The following is a 22,331-nucleotide window of genomic DNA, read 5'->3' as shown; positions in this document are numbered from 1 at the left end:
CCATAATCACGGTGCCTTTTTTCGACTTCTGTAATTGTCACGCCCTGACATTAGGGAGCCTTTTTATTCTCCATTTTGGTTAGTTCAGGGTGTGACTAGGGTGGGTCCTCTAGTTTTTCTTTTCTATGTTGGCCTGGTATGGTTCCCAATTGTTGTCTCTGATTGGGGATCATATTTAGGCAGCCTTTTCCCACCTGTTGTTTGTGGAATCTTGTTTTTGGTACTGTGCTGTTTAGCCCTACTAGACGTTACGTTTCGTATTTGTTGTTTTTTCGGTGTTCATTTAATAAATTAAAAGGTACGCCTACCACGCTGCACCTTGGTCCGATCCTTCCATCGACGAACGTAACAGTAATAACGAGTAAATTTCGAGATTTCTCTTGGACCAGTAAAAAAAAAAAGACATGTGAAAGTTCTTCCAAAGTTTCCTTTTTATTTTCATCAAATCAACAGTAAACACAAGGGATAATTGTATTAACGCAGACATATTCTCACAATAGTGATAATGGGTGATTTTGATGGTTGGGATGATCTTCAGGTCGGGTTTCATTGTTTGCCCTGCCTTCATTAACTGCATATTGAAATTCATTCCACTAAAAAGGTTTACTCTATGAATACACTCAATGTATTATCAAACGTGCTCTACATCATATTTTACTATGGGCTATAACCAAACAAACAAAATCTGCTTACGCATCCATTCCTGTACAATAGGTTTAACATTACGTTAAAGAGCATCTAGGATTAAACAAACATAATTTCATTTGAATGATAGAGCTGGATCCTAATATGCATATGCTATAGAGATATTTCACTGGAAAAAGAGGGCTATGTGATAAAAAAAATTAAAATAAAAGAGTTACATGTGTAGTCAGGTGCAGGGTTGCAAATGAGTTGGTTTGTCCTGGTCTTAAAGTCTGTGCATTGCAGCAGACAGCAGCAGGAAAACCAGGGTCATTCCAAAAGAGGAAAACACACTGTTTACCACTGGAGACATGGATGAGCTTAGAACTGTGGACATAAAAATGGGATTCCCGTTAAAACACTTGAAACACATGTACAATTTATAATCATCATCACTATCTGAACAAGAGTTGCCTGGGTGAGTTTAAGACAAAAGTGACGGTAAAGAACACTAGACACTAGTCCTTTCTGCCGTAATTGGTGTAAATGGTAACGTTTATTTATGTTCAACTGTGTCCCTGTCTGACTTGTTATGTGTTGCTCTGAATAGAGTGACATTGTGCCACCTTATGTCAAGTGCATGGTATAGTGAAGTGACGCAGAATGAAGATGGGCAGCTATGATTGTGGTGAAATGTTGAGCGTGACATGTCAGAAATATCAGTAGGCGATGTGTTGAACTGACCGCTGACAACGATGGAGCTGGCATTGACACTGATATCTATATTCCCGTTGTTGACAGCTTCCACCAGAACATCTTTCACCAATTTAGCAGTGGGTGCAGTCCCGTTACCAGTAGGTCCAAACTCCATTCTGCATTCTGTGATGACGGACCCACGTCTGTGAATGCAAAACAAGGAACAGAGCTAAGGTTAAAAAAAGTGGTACAGTCCCTTAAAAGTGGCTGAAGTAAATTGGAAAAAGGACAATTTGTACATCTATTAGAAGAACACCCAGATCATTATTGAACTCAGACTGCCACTCACCTGAAACTCAACACAACAAGCTGAATGAAACTTCTAAAGACTTTGCGATAGACTGGCTCAATCTGAAAAGCAAACAGAGATGGTATGAAGACTTCAGGATCAAGACAGAAATCACAAACCTTAGAAGGTTCATAGCTGGGAAAATTGAAATCAACTAACGTTACAAACTCTATTTGCTGCTTAATTGCAAAAAATGACCTTACCGCGTTTTTTACAGTAGTAGCCCGATCCCGGAAAGCTTGCGAGGCGTTGTTTGAGAGAGTTTCGGTGAAGGTCTCATCTGAACTGAACTCCAGAAGCAAAACATTTGGAGCTGCGGTGGTCGTCGGGGCAACGGCAGCTGTGGTTGTTTGTAGGGCAGCTGTAGTTGTTGTTGGTGCACGTGTGGTTGTTGTTGGTGCGCTTGTGGTAGTTGTTGGAGCAGCTGTGGTTGTTAAGGGGGCAGCTGTGGTAGTTGTGAGAGCAGCTGTGGTTGTTAAGGGGGCAGCTGTGGTAGTTGTGGGAGCAGCTGTGGTTGTTAAGGGGGCAGCTGTGGTTGTTGTGGGAGCTGCTGTCGTTGCATTAGCTTGGACTGAAAAACAAATCAATACATTCATATAATAAATCAACATCTGTATTTAATTTGAATGTATATCATTTCTAACATCTTCTGCATAATCTTTTTCTCTGTAGATACAAATTCCTTGCGGATTACCACACACAGTTTTGCAGCACAGTAGTGCATAATTGTATGTGTTGATGTGCCGTAGTCAGGGCTGCGCACAGGCCTTTCAGGGGCAGACGTCCCAAATGTAATTTGTTTTTGTTTTTGCAACGTCACACTCACTCATCATAGGAGGCATTTAGGACGTCTCCTAATGCGGATGGCTAAATGATCCTAATGGCTAAAATATCCTAATGACTATTTTGTATTGTTTTAGTGAGTATTTGTATTGTGGCTGTGTAATTGTCCTTAGCTGCCTGGGTGCAAATTCATTTTTTGGCTGACACATTTACATGGATGTTACATTATTGTAATATTGATGTTGATTAATGTGCATTGTCCCCTGTAAATAAACAAATACAATTAATGTTGCTGTGATCATTATAAAAATTCAGAAAACAAAACATATTTTAAATAGGTTTAAAGATGAACTTATTGTTAAACCAATCACAGTGTCATATTTATAAAATGCTTTTCGGGGAAAGCATACCTAGCCCAAAACATACCTAGCCCAGAACAGTAACCAGCCAAGTAGAAGCGTTACAAAACTCAGAAATAGAGATACAATTAATCCCTTACCTTTGATGATCTTCATATGGTGTTAATCAGAATACATTCATTTACTCAATAAATGTTCCTTTTGTTCGATGAAGTCTCTTTATATCCAAAAAACTCAGTTTTGTTAGCGCCGTTTTCTTCAGTAATCCACAGGCTCAAACTCAGTCAAAACAATCAGACAAACAAATCCAAACTGTAGCCGTAAAGTTCATAGAAACATGTCAAACAATGTTTATATTCAACCATCAGGTTGTTTTTTAGCCTAAATGATCTATAATATTTCAACCGGACAATAACGTCGCCAATATAAAAGGTCAACTAGAAATGTACATGCGCCTGAAAAAAGGTCTGCGTCACGTTAGGGTCCTCTCGTTCAGACTGGTCTTACCCCTCATTTACAAGAATACAAGCCTGAAACGATTTCTAAAGACTGTTGACATCTAGTGTAAGGCATAGAAACTGCAAATGGAGTCACGTGATACTGTCAATGGATACTGTAATGGCATTGAATAGAAAACTACAAAACCAAATCAATTCATAAAAAATCCTACAATGTGACTTTCTGAATTTGTTTTCTCACTTTGTCTGTCATAGTTGAAGTTTACCTATGTTGAAAATTACAGGGACTCTCTCATCTTTTAAGTGGAAGAACTTGCACATTTGGTTGCTGACTAAATACTTTTTTGCCCCACTGTATATGCATATCATATCTTCTGGGCCCCAGTAGCAGGCCGTTAAATGTGGGCATGCTTTTCATCCAAAATTCCGAATGCTGCTCCCTACCCTAGAGAGGTTAAAGGGAAAAAAGGATTCTGCCAGTCCCTGGTGAGTAATTGCAGTTATTTATGGTCATAAGAGATGGTAGCAGCAACATAATGAACAAAATAAATAAAATAAATAAGTTGCAAAGAAACAAACAAAAAAACACAACTGGTTAGGAATACATAAAACGTCAGCCTTGTTCTCCGGCATCATCTTGATTTGAATGCACTACGGTTCTTTGAGGGCTCAACACTAAGATAAGGACCATGGGACTGAACACCTCCCTCTGCAACTGGATCAAGGACTTCCTGACGGGCCGTCCCCAGGTGGTAGGGTAGGTAACAACACATTTGCCACTCTGTCCCTCAACACGGGGGCCCCTCAGGGGTGCGTGCTCAGTCCCCTCCTGTACTCACTGTTAACTCATGACAGCACAGCAAGGCAAGACTACAACACCATCATTAAGTTTGCTGATAACACAACAGTGGTAGGCCTGATCAGCGACAATGATAAGGCAGTCTACAGGGAGGAGGTCAGAGACCAGAGATCCTGGCGGGTTGCATCACTGCCTGGTATTGCAACTGCTCGGCCTCCATCTGCAAGGCACTACAGAGGATAGCGCGTATGGCCTAGTACATCACTGGGGCAAATCTTCCTACCATCCAGGACTTCTATACCAGAAGGTGTCAAAGGAAGACCCTAAATATTGTCAACGACTCCAGCCACCCTAGTCATAGACTGTTCTCTCTGCAACCACACGGCAAGCGGTACCGGAGCACCAAGTCTAGGTCCAAGAGGCTCCTAAATAGGTTCTACCAAGCCATAAGACTCCTGAACAGCTAATCAAATGGCTACCCAGACTATTAAATGGTAACATTTATTTATGTTCAACTGTGTCCCTGTCTGACTTGTTATGTGTTGCTCTGAATAGAGTGACATTGTGCCACCTTATGTCAAGTGCATGGTATAGTGAAGTGACGCAGAATGAAGATGGGCAGCTATGATTGTGGTGAAATGTTGAGCGTGACATGTCAGAAATATCAGTAGGTGATGTGTTGAACTGACCGCTGACAACGATGGAGCTGGCATTGACACGGATATCTATATTCCCGTTGTTGACTGCTTCCACCAGAACATCTTTCACCGAATTAGCAGTGGGTGCAGTCCCGTTACCAGTAGGTCCAAACTCCATTCTGCATTCTGTGATGACGGACCCACGTCTGTGAATGCAAAACAAGGAACAGAGCTAAGGTTAAAAAAAGTGGTACAGTCCCTTAAAAGTGGCTGAAGTAAATTGGAAAAAGGACAATTTGTACATCTATTAGAAGAACACCCAGATCATTATTGAACTCAGACTGCCACTCACCTGAAACTCAACACAACAAGCTGAATGAAACTTCTAAAGACTTTGCGATAGACTGGCTCAATCTGAAAAGCAAACAGAGATGGTATGAAGACTTCAGGATCAAGACAGAAATCACAGACCTTAGAAGGTTCATAGCTGGGAAATTTGAAATCAACTAACGTTACAAACTCTATTTGCTGCTTGATTGCAAAAAATGACCTTACCGCGTTTTTTACAGTAGTAGCCCGATCCCGGAAAGCTTGCGAGGTGTTGTTTGAGAGAGTTTCGGTAAAGTTCTCATCTGAACTGAACTCCAGAAGCAAAACATTTGGGGCTGCGGTGGTCGTCGGGGCAACGGCAGCTGTGGTTGTTTGTAGGGCAGCTGTAGTTGTTGTTGGTGCACGTGTGGTTGTTGTTGGTGCGCTTGTGGTAGTTGTTGGAGCAGCTGTGGTTGTTAAGGGGGCAGCTGTGGTAGTTGTGAGAGCAGCTGTGGTTGTTAAGGGGGCAGCTGTGGTTGTTGTGGGAGCTGCTGTAGTTGCATTAGCTTGGACTGAAAAACAAATCAATACATTCATATAATAAATCAACATATGTATTTAATTTGAATGTATATCATTTCTAACATCTTCTGCATAATCTTTTTCTCTGTAGATACAAATTCCTTGCGGATTACCACACACAGTTTTGCAGCACAGTAGTGCATAATTGTATGTGTTGATGTGCCGTAGTCAGGGCTGCGCACAGGCCTTTCAGGGGCAGACGTCCCAAATGTAATTTGTTTTTGTTTTTGCAACGTCACACTCACTCATCATAGGAGGCATTTAGGACGTCTCCTAATGCGGATGGCTAAATGATCCTAATGGCTAAAATATCCTAATGACTATTTTGTATTGTTTTAGTGAGTATTTGTATTGTGGCTGTGTAATTGTCCTTAGCTGCCTGGGTGCAAATTCGTTTTTGGCTGACACATTTACATGGATGTTACATTATTGTAATATTGATGTTGATTAATGTGCATTGTCCCCTGTAAATAAACAAATACAATTAATGTTGCTGTGATCATTATAAAAATTCAGAAAACAAAACATATTTTAAATAGGTTTAAAGATGAACTTATTGTTAAACCAATCACAGTGTCATATTTATAAAATGCTTTTCGGGGAAAGCATACCTAGCCCAAAACATACCTAGCCCAGAACAGTAACCAGCCAAGTAGAAGCGTTACAAAACTCAGAAATAGAGATACAATTAATCCCTTACCTTTGATGATCTTCATATGGTGTTAATCAGAATACATTCATTTACTCAATAAATGTTCCTTTTGATCGATGAAGTCTCTTTATATCCAAAAAACTCAGTTTTGTTAGCGCCGTTTTCTTCAGTAATCCACAGGCTCAAACTCAGTCAAAACAATCAGACAAAAAAATCCAAACTGTAGCCGTAAAGTTCATAGAAACATGTCAAACAATGTTTATATTCAACCATCAGGTTGTTTTTTAGCCTAAATGATCTATAATATTTCAACCGGACAATAACGTCGCCAATATAAAAGGTCAACTAGAAATGTACATGCGCCTGAAAAAAGGTCTGCGTCACGTTAGGGTCCTCTCGTTCAGACTGGTCTTACCCCTCATTTACAAGAATACAAGCCTGAAACGATTTCTAAAGACTGTTGACATCTAGTGTAAGGCATAGAAACTGCAAATGGAGTCACGTGATACTGTCAATGGATACTGTAATGGCATTGAATAGAAAACTACAAAACCAAATCAATTCATAAAAAATCCTACAATGTGACTTTCTGAATTTGTTTTCTCACTTTGTCTGTCATAGTTGAAGTTTACCTATGTTGAAAATTACAGGGACTCTCTCATCTTTTAAGTGGGAGAACTTGCACATTTGGTTGCTGACTAAATACTTTTTTGCCCCACTGTATATGCATATCATATCTTCTGGGCCCCAGTAGCAGGCCGTTAAATGTGGGCATGCTTTTCATCCAAAATTCCGAATGCTGCTCCCTACCCTAGAGAGGTTAAAGGGAAAAAAGGATTCTGCCAGTCCCTGGTGAGTAATTGCAGTTATTTATGGTCATAAGAGATGGTAGCAGCAACATAATGAACAAAATAAATAAAATAAATAAGTTGCAGAGAAACAAACAAAAAAACACAACTGGTTAGGAATACATAAAACGTCAGCCTTGTTCTCCGGCATCATCTTGATTTGAATGCACTACGGTTCTTTGAGGGCTCAACACTAAGATAAGTACCATGGGACTGAACACCTCCCTCTGCAACTGGATCAAGGACTTCCTGACGGGCCGTCCCCAGGTGGTAGGGTAGGTAACAACACATTTGCCACTCTGTCCCTCAACACGGGGGCCCCTCAGGGGTGCGTGCTCAGTCCCCTCCTGTACTCACTGTTAACTCATGACAGCACAGCAAGGCAAGACTACAACACCATCATTAAGTTTGCTGATAACACAACAGTGGTAGGCCTGATCAGCGACAATGATAAGGCAGTCTACAGGGAGGAGGTCAGAGACCAGAGATCCTGGCGGGTTGCATCACTGCCTGGTATTGCAACTGCTCGGCCTCCATCTGCAAGGCACTACAGAGGATAGCGCGTATGGCCTAGTACATCACTGGGGCAAATCTTCCTACCATCCAGGACTTCTATACCAGAAGGTGTCAAAGGAAGACCCTAAATATTGTCAACGACTCCAGCCACCCTAGTCATAGACTGTTCTCTCTGCAACCACACGGCAAGCGGTACCGGAGCACCAAGTCTAGGTCCAAGAGGCTCCTAAATAGGTTCTACCAAGCCATAAGACTCCTGAACAGCTAATCAAAGGCCTACCCAGATTATTAGCATTGACCCCACACCTGGACAATAGCTGCTATTTTCTGTTATTATCTAAAACTCTACATAAATGTACATATTACCTAAATTACCTCAACACCGGTGCCCCTGCACATTGTCTCTGTACCGGATTTGAATTTGATATACCACAGATAAGGGCAGTGTCAAGGCACTCCACGATGCGTCGTGCTTAAGAACATCCCTTAGCCGTGGTATACTAGCTATATACCACACCCCCCCGTGCCTTATTGCTTAAATGTATAATGTTGAAGTGTGCAAGAACTGACCAGTAATATTGAAATTGGCTGAGATGTTGATACTCAAACTTCCATTGGTGATCGCAGCCTTCAGAGTAGTAGCCACAGCATCAGCAAAAGGTGTGGTCGCATTAGCAGTTGTGTTAGCGGCAGCAAACTCCAGCTGGCTGTCTGTGATGATGGAACCATTCCTGGAGTGACAAAACAAGGCATAGACCGAATATTTTATTTTTTATAATTAGTTTGGTGGTTGTTGATAGCAGTAAACTGTTGTACTAGCTATTTAAAACTGTTTAATGGTAATACTGATTTAGAAATAAATTACACTGGGTATACAAAAGGGTTATAAATGTTACTGACTTTGTATATTGAGTGTTACAGCTTACTGACCTGAAACCCACCACAATCAGTCTTATGAAGGTTGGGAAATGTGCCTTAAACAGAGGCTCAAGCTGAAAAACCAAAATGATAAAGAGTGATTCAGTGACATGTGGCAGACAGTAAATACTGATATGAATATGAATATATTGTTCTATTTGCTCAAAACAAATCCCAGAGCAACATTTCTCCATTATCCATAATAGCTAGCATTGACTAAACAGCATTCCTCTAATTAATGGGCAACTCATCCGCCTGGTAGAGGATATTTTTCAAGAAATTCTAAAAATATAAAACAATATTTCAATAATTTCATTATTCTAAAATGCTGTTTTAGAGGTCAACAACATTTTACAGTCTTGTAATTTCCCATGTTATGCACAATTGGTACTGTTATCTGTGATAAATGATATTCTGTTTTAGCAAACTTTCACTTCCTGGTATGAATGTTTGAATGTGTGTTTAAAAAATACACGAGTCTTATAATGAAATCCACATGATCATTTCACTAAAAGTAATTTGTTGAGATGATCAAAATGTGCCAAACAAAATTCCTATTTTTAATTTAATTTGAAATTGGTTGTCAAAGCAAACTCAATGGCCCAGATGAGCTGCCTTTAATTTAAATCATTACTGTGGATGCCTGGTACTTTCCTATTGCATGGTAAACGAGGATCTTACCGCTTGAATTGTCTTCGTTACAAGATTCTGGAACGAAGGTGAAGAGGTATTTGTCAGAGCAGGACTGAAAACCTCATCTGATCTGAATACCAGATTCAAAACAACTTTGGGCGAGGGTGTTGTAGTTGGAGCGGCTGTGGTTGTTGTGGGGGCAGCTGTGGTTGCAGTGTTGGCAGCAGTGGCTGTTGTGGGGACAGCTGTGGTTGTAGTGTTGGCAGCTGTGGTTGTAGTGTTGGCAGCTGTGGTTGTAGTGTTGGCAGCTGTGGTTGTGGTTTTGGCAGCTGTGGTTGTAGTGTTGGCAGCTGTGGTTGTAGTGTTGGCAGCTGTGGTTGTAGTGTTGGCAGCTGTGGTTGTAGTGTTGGCAGCTGTGGTTGTGGTTTTGGCAGCTGTGGTTGTAGTGTTGGCAGCTGTGGTTGTTGTGGGGACAGCTGTGGTTGTTGTGGGGACAGATGTGGTTGTCGTTGTTGCATCTCCAGTTGTGGTGGGAGATGCTGTGGATGGAGTCGGTTTTACTGAAAAACAGTGAATGCATTTATATAATGAATCCACATCTGTATTACATTTTCGTGTCCACCATCTCGTGCATAATATTTTCTCAGTAGAACACTAATTTCTTGCTGATTACAACACACATTGTTGCAGCATAGTGTTGCAATCTTGTGGTGCTTTCGGAAAATATTCAGACCCCTTGACTTTTTCCCGATTTTGTTACATTTCAGCCTTATTCTAAAATGGATTACATAGTTTTCCCCCCACCATCAATCTACACACAATACCCCAAAATGACGAAGTAAAAACATGTTCTTAAAATTTTTGCATGTGTATTAAAAATTAAAAATGTAAATATCACGTTTACAGAAGTATTCAGACCCTTACTCAGTACTTTGTTGAAGTACCTCAGGCAGAAACTACAGCCTCGCTTCTTCTTGGATATGACGCTACAAGCTTGGAACACCTGTATTTGGGGAGTTTCTCCCATTCTTCTCTGCAGATCCTCTAAAGCCCTGTCAGGTTAGAAGGGGAACTTCGCTCTACAGCTATTTTCAGGTTTCCCAGAGATGTTCGATCAGGTTCAAGACCGGGCTCTGGCTGGGCCACTCAAGGACATACAGAGGCTTGTCCCGAAGCCACTCCTGCATTGTCTTGGCTTTGTGCTAAGGGTCGTTGTCCTGTTGGAGGGTGAACCTTCGTCCCAGTGTGAGGTCCTGAGTGCTCTGGAGAAGGTTTTCAACAAGGATCTCTCTCTAGTTTGGGCGTTAAACTTTCTGTCGATCCTGACTAGTCTTCCTGTCGCTGAAAAACATCTCCACAGCATGATGCCTTCACCACCTTGCTTCACCTAAGGGATGGTGCCAGGTTTCCTCCAGACGTGACGCTTGGCATTCAGGCTCCAATGCCATCATTCAGTTTGCTGATGATACAACAGTGGTAGGCCTGATCACCGACAACGATGAGACAGCCTATAGGGAGGAGGTCAGAGACCTGACCGTGTTGTGCAATGACACAACCTCTCCCTCAACCTGATCAAGACAAAGGACATGATTATGGACGACAGGAATAGGAGGACCGAGCCCGCCACCATTCTCATCAACGGGGCTGTAGTGTAAGCTGGTATAGAGCTTCAAGTTCCTTGGTGTCCACATCAGCAACAAACTAACATGGTCCAAGAACACCAAGACAGTCATGAAGAGGGCACGACAAAACCTATTCTCCTTCAGGAGACTGACAAGATTTGGTATGGGTCCTCAGATCCTCAAAAGGTTTAACAGCTGCACCATTGAGAGCATCCTGGCAGGTTGCATCACTGCCTGGTATGGCAACGGCTCTGCCTCCATCCGCAAGGCATTACAGAGGATAGTGCGTACAACCCAGGACATCACTGGGGCCAAGCTTCCTGCCATCCAGGACCTCTATACCAGGCGGTGTCAAAGGAATACCCTAAAAATTGTCAAAGACTCCAGCCACCCTAGTCATAGACGGTTCTCTTTGCTACCGCATGGCAAGTGGTATGGAGCGCCAAGTCTAGATCCAAGAGGCTCCTAAATAGCTTCTACCCCCAAGCCATAAGACTCCTGAACAGCAAATCTAATGGCTACCCAGACTGCTACCATTGCCCCCACCCCTGGAACAATGCTTCTATTCTCTGTTATTATCTATAACTCTACCTACATTTACATATTACCTCAACAACGGTGCCCCTGCACATTGACTCCGTACCGGCGCCTTACAGCATTTCACTGTATGGCGCATGTGACAAATACAATTTGATTTGATTTTGATATACCACAGATAAGGGCAGTGTCAAGGCACTCTACGATGCGTCGTGCTTAAGAACAGCCCTTAGCCGTGGTATACTAGCCATATACCACACCCCCCCGTGTCTTATTGATTAAATGTATAATGTTGAAGTGTGCAAGAACTGACCAGTAATCTTGAAATTGGCTGAGATGTTGATACTCAAACTTCCATTGGTGATCGCAGCCTTCAGAGTAGTAGCCACAGCATCAGCAAAAGGTGTGGTCGCATTAGCAGTTGTGTTAGCGGCAGCAAACTCCAGCTGGGTGTCTGTGATGATGGAACCATTCCTGGGGTGACAAAACAAGGCATAGACCGAATATTTTATTTTTTATAATTAGTTTGGTGGTTGTTGGTAGCAGTAAACTGTTGTACTAGCTATTTAAAACTGTTTAATGGTAATACTGATTTAGAAATAAATTACACTGGGTATACAAAAGGGTTATAAATGTTACTGACTTTGTATATTGAGTGTTACAGCTTACTGACCTGAAACCCACCACAATCAGTCTTATGAAGTTTGGGAATTGTGCCTTAAACAGAGGCTCAAGCTGAAAAACAAAAATGATAAAGAGTGATTCAGTGACATGTGGCAGACAGTAAATACTGATATGAATATGAAAATATTGTTCTATTTGCTCAAAACAAATCCCAGAGCAACATTTCTCCATTATCTATAATAGCTAGCATTGACTAAACAGCATTCCTCTAATTAATGGGCAACTCATCTGCCTGGTAGAGGATATTTTTCAAGAAATTCTAAAAATATAAAACAATATTTCAATAACTTCATTATTCTAAAATGCTGTTTTAGAGGTAAACAACATTTTACAGTCTTGTGATTTCCCATGTTATGCACAATTGGTGCTGTTATCTGTGATAAATGATATTCTGTTTAGCAAACTTTCACTTCCTGGTATGAATGTTTGAATGTGTGTTTAAAATTTACAGGGGTCCTATAATGAAATCTACATGATCATTTCACTAAAAGTAATTTGTTGAGATTATCAAAATGTGCCAAACAAAATTCCTATTTTTAATTTAATTTGAAATTGGTTGTCAAAGCAAACTCAATGGCCCAGATGAGCTGCCTTTAATTTAAATCATTACTGTGGATGCCTGGTACTTTCCTATTGCATGGTAAACGAGGATCTTACCGCTTGAATTGTCTTTGTTACAAGATTCTGGAACGAAGGTGAAGAGGTATTTGTCAGAGCAGGACTGAAAACCTCATCTGATCTGAATACCAGGTCAAAAACAACTGGGGGCGAGGGTGTTGTAGTTGGAGCGGCTGTGGTTGTTGTGGGGGCAGCTGTGGTTGTGGTTTTGACAGCTGTGGTGATATTGTTGGCAGCTGGGGTTGAGGTTTTGGCAGCTGTGGTTGTAGTGTTGGCAGCTGTGGCTGTTGTGTTGGTAGCTGTGGTTGTAGTGTTGGCAGATGTGGTGATATTGTTGGCATATGTGGATGTAGTGTTCGCAGCTGTGGCTGTTGTGGGGACAGCTGTGGTTGTAGTGTTGGCAGATGTGGTGATATTGTTGGCAGCTGTGATTGTGGTGTTGGCAGCTGTGGCTGTTGTTGTTGCATTTCCAGTTGTTGTGGGAGCTGCTGAGGATGCAGTAGGTTCTACTGAAAAACAGTGAATGCATTTATATAAAGAACCAATATCTGTATTACATTTTCGTGTAATAATCTCGTGCATATTTTTTCAGTAGAAAACTAATTTCTTGCTGATTACAACTCACATTGTTGGAGCATATTGTTGCAATCTTATGGTGCTTTCGGAAAGTATTCAGACCCCTTGACTTTTTCCAGATTTTGTTACATTACAGCCTTTGTCTAAAATGGATTACATAGTTTTCCCCACACGATTTATCTACACACAATACCCCATAATGACGAAGTAAAAACATGTTCTTAAAAATGTTTGCAAATGTATTAAAAATTTTTAAATTAAATATCACATTTACAGAAGTATTCAGACCCTTACTCAGTACTTTGTTGAAGCACCTCAGGCAGAAAATATAGCCTCGCGTCTTCTTGGATATGACGCTACAAGCTTGGAACACCTGTATTTGGGGAGTTTCTCCCATTCTTCTCCGCAGATCCTCTAAAGCCCTGTCGCTCTACAGCTATTTTCAGGTTTCCGAGAGATGTTCGATCGGGTTCAAGACCGGGCTCTGGCTGGGCCACTCAAGAACATACAGAGGCTTGTCTCGAAGCCACTCCTGCATTGTCTTGGCTTTTTGCTTTGGGTCGTTTTCCTGTTGGAGGGTGAACCTTCATCCCAGTGTGAGGTCCTGAGTGCTCTGGAGAAGGTTTTCATCAAGGATCTCTCTCTAGATTGCGGCGTTCAACTTTCTGTCGATCTTGACTAGTCTTCCAGTCCCTGCAACTGAAAAATATCCCCACAGCATGATGCTGCCACCACCTTGCTTCACCTAAGGGATAGTGCCAGGTTTCCTCCAGACGTGACGCTTGGCATTCAGGCTCCAATACCATCATTCAGTTTGCTGATGATACAACAGTGGTAGGCCTGATCTCCGACAACGATGAGACAGCCTATAGGGAGGAGGTCAGAGACCTGACCGTGTTGTGCAATGACACAACCTCTCCCTCAACGTGATCAAGACAAAGGAGATGATTATGGACGACAGGAATAGGAGGACCGAGCCCTCCCCCATTCTCATTGACGGGGCTGTAGTGTAGCAGGTTGAGAGCTTCAAGTTCCTTGGTGTCCACATCAGCAACAAACTAACATGGTCCAAGCACACCAAGACAGTCGTGAAGAGGACGCAACACAACCTATTCCCCCTCAGGAGACTGACAAGATTTGGTATGGGTCCTCAGATCCTCAAAAGGTTTAACAGCTGCACCATTGAGAGCATCCTGACGGGTTGCATCACTGCCTGGTATGGCAACGGCTCTGCCTCCATCCGCAAGACACTACAGAGGATAGTGCGTATGACCCAGTACATCACTGGGGCCATGCTTCCTGCCATCCAGGACCCATATACTAGGCAATGTCAGAGGAAAGACCAAAAAAATGTAAAAGACTCCAGTACTTCATAGACTGTTCTCTCTGCTACCGCATGGCAAGCAGTCTAGGACCAATTAGCTCCTTAACAGCTTCTACCCCCAATCCATATGACTGCTGAACAATTAATCAAATGGCCACCCGGACTATTTATATTGACACTGATTTAATGTTGTCATAATTGTCATAATTTACATCAACGGGGAAATTGACCCTGTCAGTACGTAACTCACTCGTAGCAGGCCTACCAATGTTCAGAGAAGGACAATCTCACTCATTAGCGCTGCAGGGTCTCTGGTCATCAGCTTGGTTTTCTGGGAGAGGAGGAGGAGGAGATGGAGAACCAGTGCTCTCACTAGATGAACTGTGACTATTCTCGTGGAGAGGAAGAGGAGCAAGGCCACTGCTATTGCTGTCATTGCTGGCAGTGAGGTATCTGTTGGGATTGGGGGGCTGCTATCGAAAGCTGCTGCAGAAGTGCTAGCTTCTTCCACATGCAATGGTGTTGCGTCAGTCGAGGACGAGGTGGCTTCGCTGACTGGTCTGAATAATCTTCGATAGTTTGGTACGAGCTTAATCAGATAATACTTTTTCTTGGCATTTTTGTGCACCACTTGGTCTTGCCTTTTATCCATCTCACTCTCCGTATCCGAGTCCGACCTGCTGATCCAATTTACTTTAAAAAAAAACTGGATAGCCAATTAAGTGAGGAGGCCGGGGCTGAGCAAGAGGCCAATTAGATGCATGGCAATGATAGGCCTATTGTCTCTGACGCACCTACTACCCATGTAGACTATTGAAAAACACAACTTCCTACGTATAAAATAAAAAGGTGTATTAATTACTTTTTGTAGGGTTACTTAAAAAAAAAGAAATTATTTCACCTTTATTTAACCAGGTAGGCAAGTTGAGAACAAGTTCTCATTTACAATTGCGACCTGGCCAAGATAAAGCAAAGCAGTTCGACAGATACAACTACACAGAGTTACACATGGAGTAAAACAAACATACAGTCAATAATACAGTATAAACAAGTCTATATACGATGTGAGCAAATGAGGTGAGAAGGGAGGTAAAGGCAAAAAAGGCCATGGTGGCAAAGTAAATACAATATAGCAAGTAAAACACTGGAATGGTAGTTTTGCAATGGAAGAATGTGCAAAGTAGAAATAAAAATAATGGGGTGCAAAGGAGCAAAATAAATAAATTAATTAAATACAGTAGGGAAAGAGGTAGTTGTTTGGGCTAAATTATAGGTGAGCTATGTACAGGTGCAGTAACCTGTGAGCTGCTCTGACAGTTGGTGCTTAAAGCTAGTGAGGGAGATAAGTGTTTCCAGTTTCAGAGATTTTTGTAGTTCGTTCCAGTCATTGGCAGCAGAGAACTGGAAGGAGAGGCAGCCAAAGAAAGAATTGGTTTTGGGGGTGACTAGAGAGATATACCTGCTGGGACGTGTGCTACAGGTGGGAGATGCTATGGTGACCAGCGAGCTGAGATAAGGGGGGACTTTACCTAGCAGGGTCTTGTAGATGACATGGAGCCAGTGGGTTTGGCGACGAGTATGAAGCGAGGGCCAGCCAACGAGAGCGTACAGGTCGCAATGGTGGGTAGTATATGGGGCTTTGGTGACAAAACGGATTGCACTGTGATAGACTGCATCCAATTTGTTGAGTAGGGTATTGGAGGCTATTTTGTAAATGACATCGCCAAAGTCGAGGATTGGTAGGATGGTCAGTTTTACAAGGGTATGTTTGGCAGCATATGAGTGAAGGATGCTTTGTTGCGAAATAGGAAGCCAATTCTAGATTTAACTTTGGATTGGAGATGTTTGATATGGGTCTGGAAGGAGAGTTTACAGTCTAACCAGACACCTAAGTATTTGTAGTTGTCCACATATTCTAAGTCAGAGCCGTCCAGAGTAGTGATGTTGGACAGGCGGGTAGGTGCAGGTAGCGATTGGTTGAAGAGCATGCATTTAGTTTTACTTGTATTTAAGAGGCCACGGATTGGAGGCCACGGAAGGAGAGTTGTATGGCATTGAAGCTTGCCTGGAGGGTTGTTAACACAGTGTCCAAAGAAGGGCCAGAAGTATACAGAATGGTGTCGTCTGCGTAGAGGTGGATCAGAGACTCACCAGCAGCAAGAGCGACCTCATTGATGTATACAGAGAAGAGAGTCGGTCCAAGAATTGAACCCTGTGGCACCCCCATAGAGACTGCCAGAGTTCCGGACAGCAGACCCTCCGATTTGACACACTGAACTCTATCAGAGAAGTAGTTGGTGAACCAGGCGAGGCAATCATTTGAGAAACCAAGGCTGTCGAGTCTGCCGATGAGGATGTGGTGATTGACAGAGTCGAAAGCCTTGACCAGATCAATGAATACGGCTGCACAGTAATGTTTCTTATCGATGGCGGTTAAGATATTGTTTAGGACCTTGAGCGTGGCTGAGGTGCACCCATGACCAGCTCTGAAACCAGATTGCATAGCAGAGAAGGTATGGTGAGATTCGAAATGGTCGGTAATCTGTTTGTTGACTTGGCTTTCGAAGACCTTAGAAAGGCATGGTAGGATAGATATAGGTCTGTAACAGTTTGGGTCAAGAGTGTCTCCCCCCTTTGAAGAGGGGGATGACCACAGCTGCTTTCCAATCTTTGGGAATCTCAGACGACACGAAAGAGAGGTTGAACAGGCTAGTAATAGGGGTGGCAACAATTTCGGCAGATAATTTTAGAAAGAAAGGGTCCAGATTGTCTAGCCCGGCTGATTTGTAGGGGTCCAGATTTTGCAGCTCTTTCAGAACATCAGCTGAACGGATTTGGGAGAAGGAGAAATGGGGAAGGCTTGGGCGAGTTAGGGGTGCAGTGCTGTTGACCAGGGTAGGAGTAGCCAGGTGGAAAGCATGGCCAGCCGTAGAAAAATGCTTATTGAAATTCTCAATTATGGTGGATTTATCAGTGGTGACAGTGTTTCCTATCTTCAGTGCAGTGGGCAGCTGGGAGGAGGTGTTCTTATTCTCCATGGACTTTACAGTGTCCCAGAACTTTTTGAGTTAGTGTTGCAGGAAGCAAATTTCTGCTTGAAAAAGCTAGCCTTGACTTTTCTAACTGCCTGTGTATAATGGTTTCTAGCTTCCCTGAACAGCTGCATATCACGGGGGCTGTTCGATGCTAATGCAGAACGCCATAGGATGTTTTTGTGTTGGTTAAGGGCAGTCAGGTCTGGGGAGAACCAAGGGCTATATCTGTTCCTGGTTCTAAATTTCTTGAACGGGGCTTGTTTATTTAAGATGGTTAGGAAGGCATTTAAAAAAAATATCCAGGCATCCTCTACTGACGGGATGAGATCAATATCCTTCCAGGATACCCCGGCCAGGTCGATTAGAAAGGCCTGCTCGCTGAAGTGTTTCAGGGAGCGTTTTACAGTGATGAGTGGAGGTCGTTTGACCGCTGACCCATTACGGATGCAGGCAATGAGGCAGTAATCGCTGAGATCTTGGTTGAAGACAGCAGAGGTGTATTTAGAGGGCAAGTTGGTTAGGATGATATCTATGAGTGTGCCCGTGTTTAAGGCTTTGGGGAGGTAACTGGTAGGTTCATTGATAATTTGTGTGAGATTGAGGGCATCAAGTTTAGATTGTAGGGTGGCTGGGGTGTTAAGCATGTTCCAGTTTAGGTGACCTAGCAGCACGAGCTCTGAAGATAGATGGGGGGCAATCAGTTCACATATGGTGTCCAGAGCACAGCTGGGGGCAGAGGGTGGTCTATAGCAGGCGGCAACGGTGAGAGACTTGTTTTTAGAGAGGTGGATTTTTAAAAGTAGAAGTTCAAATTGTTTGGGTACAGACCTGGATAGTAGGACAGAACTCTGCAGGCTATCTTTCCAGTAGTTTGCAACGCCGCCCCATTTGGCAGTTCTATCTTGTCTGAAAATGTTGTAGTTTGGAATTAAAATTTCAGAATTTTTGGTGGTCTTCCTAAGCCAGGATTCAGACACAGCTAGAACATCCGGGTTGGCAGAGTGTGCTAAAGCAGTGAATAGAACAAACTTAGGGAGGAGGCTTCTAATGTTAACATGCATGAAACCAAGGCTATTACAGTTACAGAAGTCATCAAAAGAGAGCGCCTGGGGAATAGGAGTGGAGCTAGGCACTGCAGGGCCTGGATTCACCTCTACATCGCCAGAGGAACATAGGAGGAGTAGAATAAGGGTGCGGCTAAAAGCAATAAGAATTGGTCGTCTAGAACGTCTGGAACAGAGAGTAAAAGGAGGTTTCTGGGAGCGATAAAATAGCATCAAGGTATAATGTACAGACAAAGGTATGGTAGGATGTGAATACAGTGGAGGTAAACCTAGGTATTGAGTGATGAAGAGAGAGATATTGTCTCTAGAAACATCATTGAAACCAGGAGATGTCATTGCATGTGTGGGTGGTGGAACTAATAGGTTGGATAAGGTATAGTGAGCAGCATTAGAGGCTCTACAGTGAAATGAGCCAATAAACACTAACCAGAACAGCAATGGACAAGGCATATTGACATTAAGGAGAGGCATGCTTATTCGAGTGATCAAAAGGGTCCGGTGAGTGGAGAGGTTGGTTGGGGGTCATGGCGATTTAGACAGCTAGCCAGGCCATCGGTAGCAAGCTAGCATAGGATGGAGGTCTGTTATTAGCCACCTCTTGCGTTCCGTCAATAGATTAGTGGGGTTCCGTGTGGTAGAGGGGATTAATCCAAATCCCACAACAACAACAAAAATAAAAACAATACATATAGTTATAGAGGCCCAAAAAGAAAACATAATAATAATAAAAATAAATAAATAAATTGTCCGATTGTCTATTCAGATAGCAGCCGATAAGACAGCTAACGGTTAGCAGGCCGCAGATGGGCGTTCAGGTAACATCGCGACGGAGAAGCCAGCCGGATAACTCCTTCGGGTAGATAACGTCGGCAGTCCAGTTGTGAAGGCCCGGTGGGGCTCCGCGTAGGCAGTAAAACGGGTCCGGATAGGTGACTGCAGCCCAGGAGTGATTGATGGAACTCAGGAGTGATTGACGAAGCTTGCTAGCTCCGGAATAATTGATGTTTGCTCCAGGATCGACGAAAGCCGATAGTCACACGGATAGCAGCTAGCTAGCTGTGAGATCCAGGTATGAATGTCCAGAGTTAGCGGTTGAAATCCAGGGACATGGAGAGAAAAATTGGTCCGATTTACAGCAGAACGGCAGAGTTATGTCTTAAGTGTAAAACTAATAATTTCTCAATATCGCTGCTGGGGATGCTATGAAGTCCAAAAATTACGGGCGGAGCTAGAAAGTTGTCTATCAGAAGTACTACATTGTAAACTTACTTTTAATCTGTTTGTCTACATATTTCAAGACATGGCATATGGGGATATAGTGAGATACCCAATGGGCTGGACGATTCTCTTCTCATCACTCATTTTGTCACGTTCTGACCTTAGTTCTTTTGTTATGTCTTTGTTTTAGTATGGTCAGGGCGTGAGTTGGGTGGGCGGTCTATGTTCTTTTTCTATGATTTGGTATTTCTGTGTTTGGCCTGGTAAGGTTCTCAATCAGAGGCAGCTGTGTATCGTTGTCCCTGATTGAGAACCATACTTAGGCAGCCTGTTTTCACCCTTGAGTTGTGGGTGATTGTTTTCTGTTGAGTGTTTGTATCTGCACCAGACAGAACTGTTTCTGGTTTCGTTCGTTCACTTTGTTGTTTTTGTTCAGTGTTCATTTACTTTATTAAAACGATGGACACTTACCACGTTGCACATTGGTCCTCACCTCATTCCAACGACGACCGTTACACATTTCAAGAAAACGTTAGACTACAAACTTGGAAATCAATCAATCCGCCATCATTAACACAATGTAAAATCAAATGACTAGTATTAAAATATTGAAAAAGCATGGTTGACAGAAGAAAAACAAATCTGTGCAATTTAAGGCCATGTGGCAAACAATAATGCAGGCACTAGGGATGGGGGTGTGAGCATGCACGTCTGGGCTGATGAAATCTAGTCATTGTTTGTGTGCTCATGTAAGTTGTTTTTCGTATGTATACATTTGTGTCTGGAGTGAAAAAAGCTGTATAAAACAAAAAAATATTTCTTTATAAAAGAAAATAGACATAGATGACGGGCGCATGGGCCCGGCCTTGCAGGGGATGCCGGAGTGTCCGGTCTGCTAGTGCTTAGGGCTAGGGCTGTGAGTGACATCTGCAGAATGGTTGAGACTAGAAAGACAATTCACATTTGGGATCATTCAGCAGAAGCTCTCGATGAACGCAAGATTACAGCTGACCATGTGAAATTAACTCTTTACAGCAAGAACAAGGCCTTTCTTCCATAGAAAAGCATTACCTACATCCCTTACATATCCATGACGCCCCGCGGACTCGATTGAGCTAGCTAACTGTCTTTTCACAAAATCCATTCTGACTGTATAGGGATTGCCTGTGTTAAGGTTCAGCTTCTGTGGAAATAGGTGGTGACTTAATTCATTCTCGACATGGTTCTTCATTCTCTCCCTGAGGTTACACAAAAACACGGTCTTCCATCGTCTGTAGAACAGTCAATTCTTAACGTAAAGACAAAAATTCGGTACATTTTTAAAAGGTGTCCCCAGGAAGTCATACATTCAACATCAGCTTCCTGTGATTATAGGAAGTGAGTTAATTGGGGGTCATAGGAACAGTTTTGAGGGGTTAAAAAGGTTGAACCTTCCCAAATTACCAGCATATGACAATTTAAGTCAATCAGCCCGAAAGCATTTACAGTGGGGCAAAAAATAACACAATAAACAAACTGCCTTGTTAGAATTAATTCTGAAGAGAATATCAGTCAAATATTTTGAGATGAACTGGAAACTTGAAACTGCCTGTCTGTCGGGGTATTTGGTATTTGGAATTTTATTAGGATCCCCTTTAGCTGTTGCAAAAGTAGCAGCTACTCTTCCTGGGGTCGACACAACACATGAAACATAATAAAGAATGACATAATGCAGAACATCATTCGACAAGAACAGCTCAAGGACAGAACTACGTTAAAAAAAATGAAGGCACACGTAGCCTACATATCAATGCATACACACAAACTATCTAGGACAAATAAGGGAGAGGCGTTGTGCCCGCGAGGTGTTGCTTCATCTGTATTTTGAAACCAGATTTGATGTATATTTGAGCAATATGAGATGGAAGTAAGTTCCATGCACGTTTCCTTGAATTTGTTCTGGATTTGGGGACTGTGAAAAGAACCCTGGTGGCATGTCTGGTGGTGGATTAAATGTGTGTTGTCAGAGCTGTGTGTAAATTGACTATGCAAAAAAAAATGGGATTCTCAACATATTAATGTTTCTTATCAAAAGAAGAAGTGATGCAGTCAGTCTCTCCTCAACTCTTAGCCTAGAGAGACTGGTGTGCATAGTACTTATAACAGCCCTCTGATTACAATAAAATGCAAATCTCAAGCCTGCAGAACTTGCTTTTTCTAGTGTGGTGTCAAAAAAGCAGAGAATCTCTTTATTACGGCCATCTTTACAACCATTGTATCTACAGTTGAAGTCGGAAGTTTACATACACACAGGTTGGAGTCATTTTGAAACCACTCCACAAATTTCTTGTTACCAACTAACATTTTGGCAAGTCGGTTAGGACATCTACTTTGTGCACGACACAAGTAATTTTTCCAACAATTGTTTACAGACAGATTATTTCACTTATATATTCAAAGTATCACAATTCCAGTGGGTGAGAAGTTTACATGCACAAAGTTGACTGTGC

General features: G+C 42.4%; 1 protein-coding gene across 1 annotated transcript in view; it reads right to left on the bottom strand.

The window, feature by feature from the left end:
• Positions 1 to 413: 413 nt before the first annotated feature.
• LOC115137536 (integumentary mucin C.1-like) overlaps positions 414 to 22,331 on the bottom strand; it is a 38,720-nt gene continuing 16,802 nt past the window's right edge. Inside the window, exons 3-15 of the mRNA XM_065024731.1 lie at positions 12,665 to 13,134; positions 11,997 to 12,058; positions 11,637 to 11,797; positions 9,213 to 9,724; positions 8,544 to 8,605; positions 8,184 to 8,344; positions 5,262 to 5,587; positions 5,059 to 5,120; positions 4,758 to 4,912; positions 1,873 to 2,240; positions 1,670 to 1,731; positions 1,369 to 1,523; positions 414 to 1,011 (exon numbers count right to left, since the gene is read on the bottom strand). Coding sequence (XP_064880803.1) covers positions 911 to 1,011; positions 1,369 to 1,523; positions 1,670 to 1,731; positions 1,873 to 2,240; positions 4,758 to 4,912; positions 5,059 to 5,120; positions 5,262 to 5,587; positions 8,184 to 8,344; positions 8,544 to 8,605; positions 9,213 to 9,724; positions 11,637 to 11,797; positions 11,997 to 12,058; positions 12,665 to 13,134 — 2,657 coding nt within the window. The 3' untranslated portion in view covers positions 414 to 910. The remainder of the gene's footprint in view (positions 1,012 to 1,368; positions 1,524 to 1,669; positions 1,732 to 1,872; positions 2,241 to 4,757; positions 4,913 to 5,058; positions 5,121 to 5,261; positions 5,588 to 8,183; positions 8,345 to 8,543; positions 8,606 to 9,212; positions 9,725 to 11,636; positions 11,798 to 11,996; positions 12,059 to 12,664; positions 13,135 to 22,331) is intronic.

The sequence above is a fragment of the Oncorhynchus nerka genome, linkage group LG11 (assembly GCF_034236695.1).
Source record: "Oncorhynchus nerka isolate Pitt River linkage group LG11, Oner_Uvic_2.0, whole genome shotgun sequence".
Lineage (NCBI taxonomy): Eukaryota > Metazoa > Chordata > Actinopteri > Salmoniformes > Salmonidae > Oncorhynchus > Oncorhynchus nerka.
Note: the sequence above shows the minus strand (reverse complement) of the source record. Positions and strands in the feature narration are given on the sequence as shown.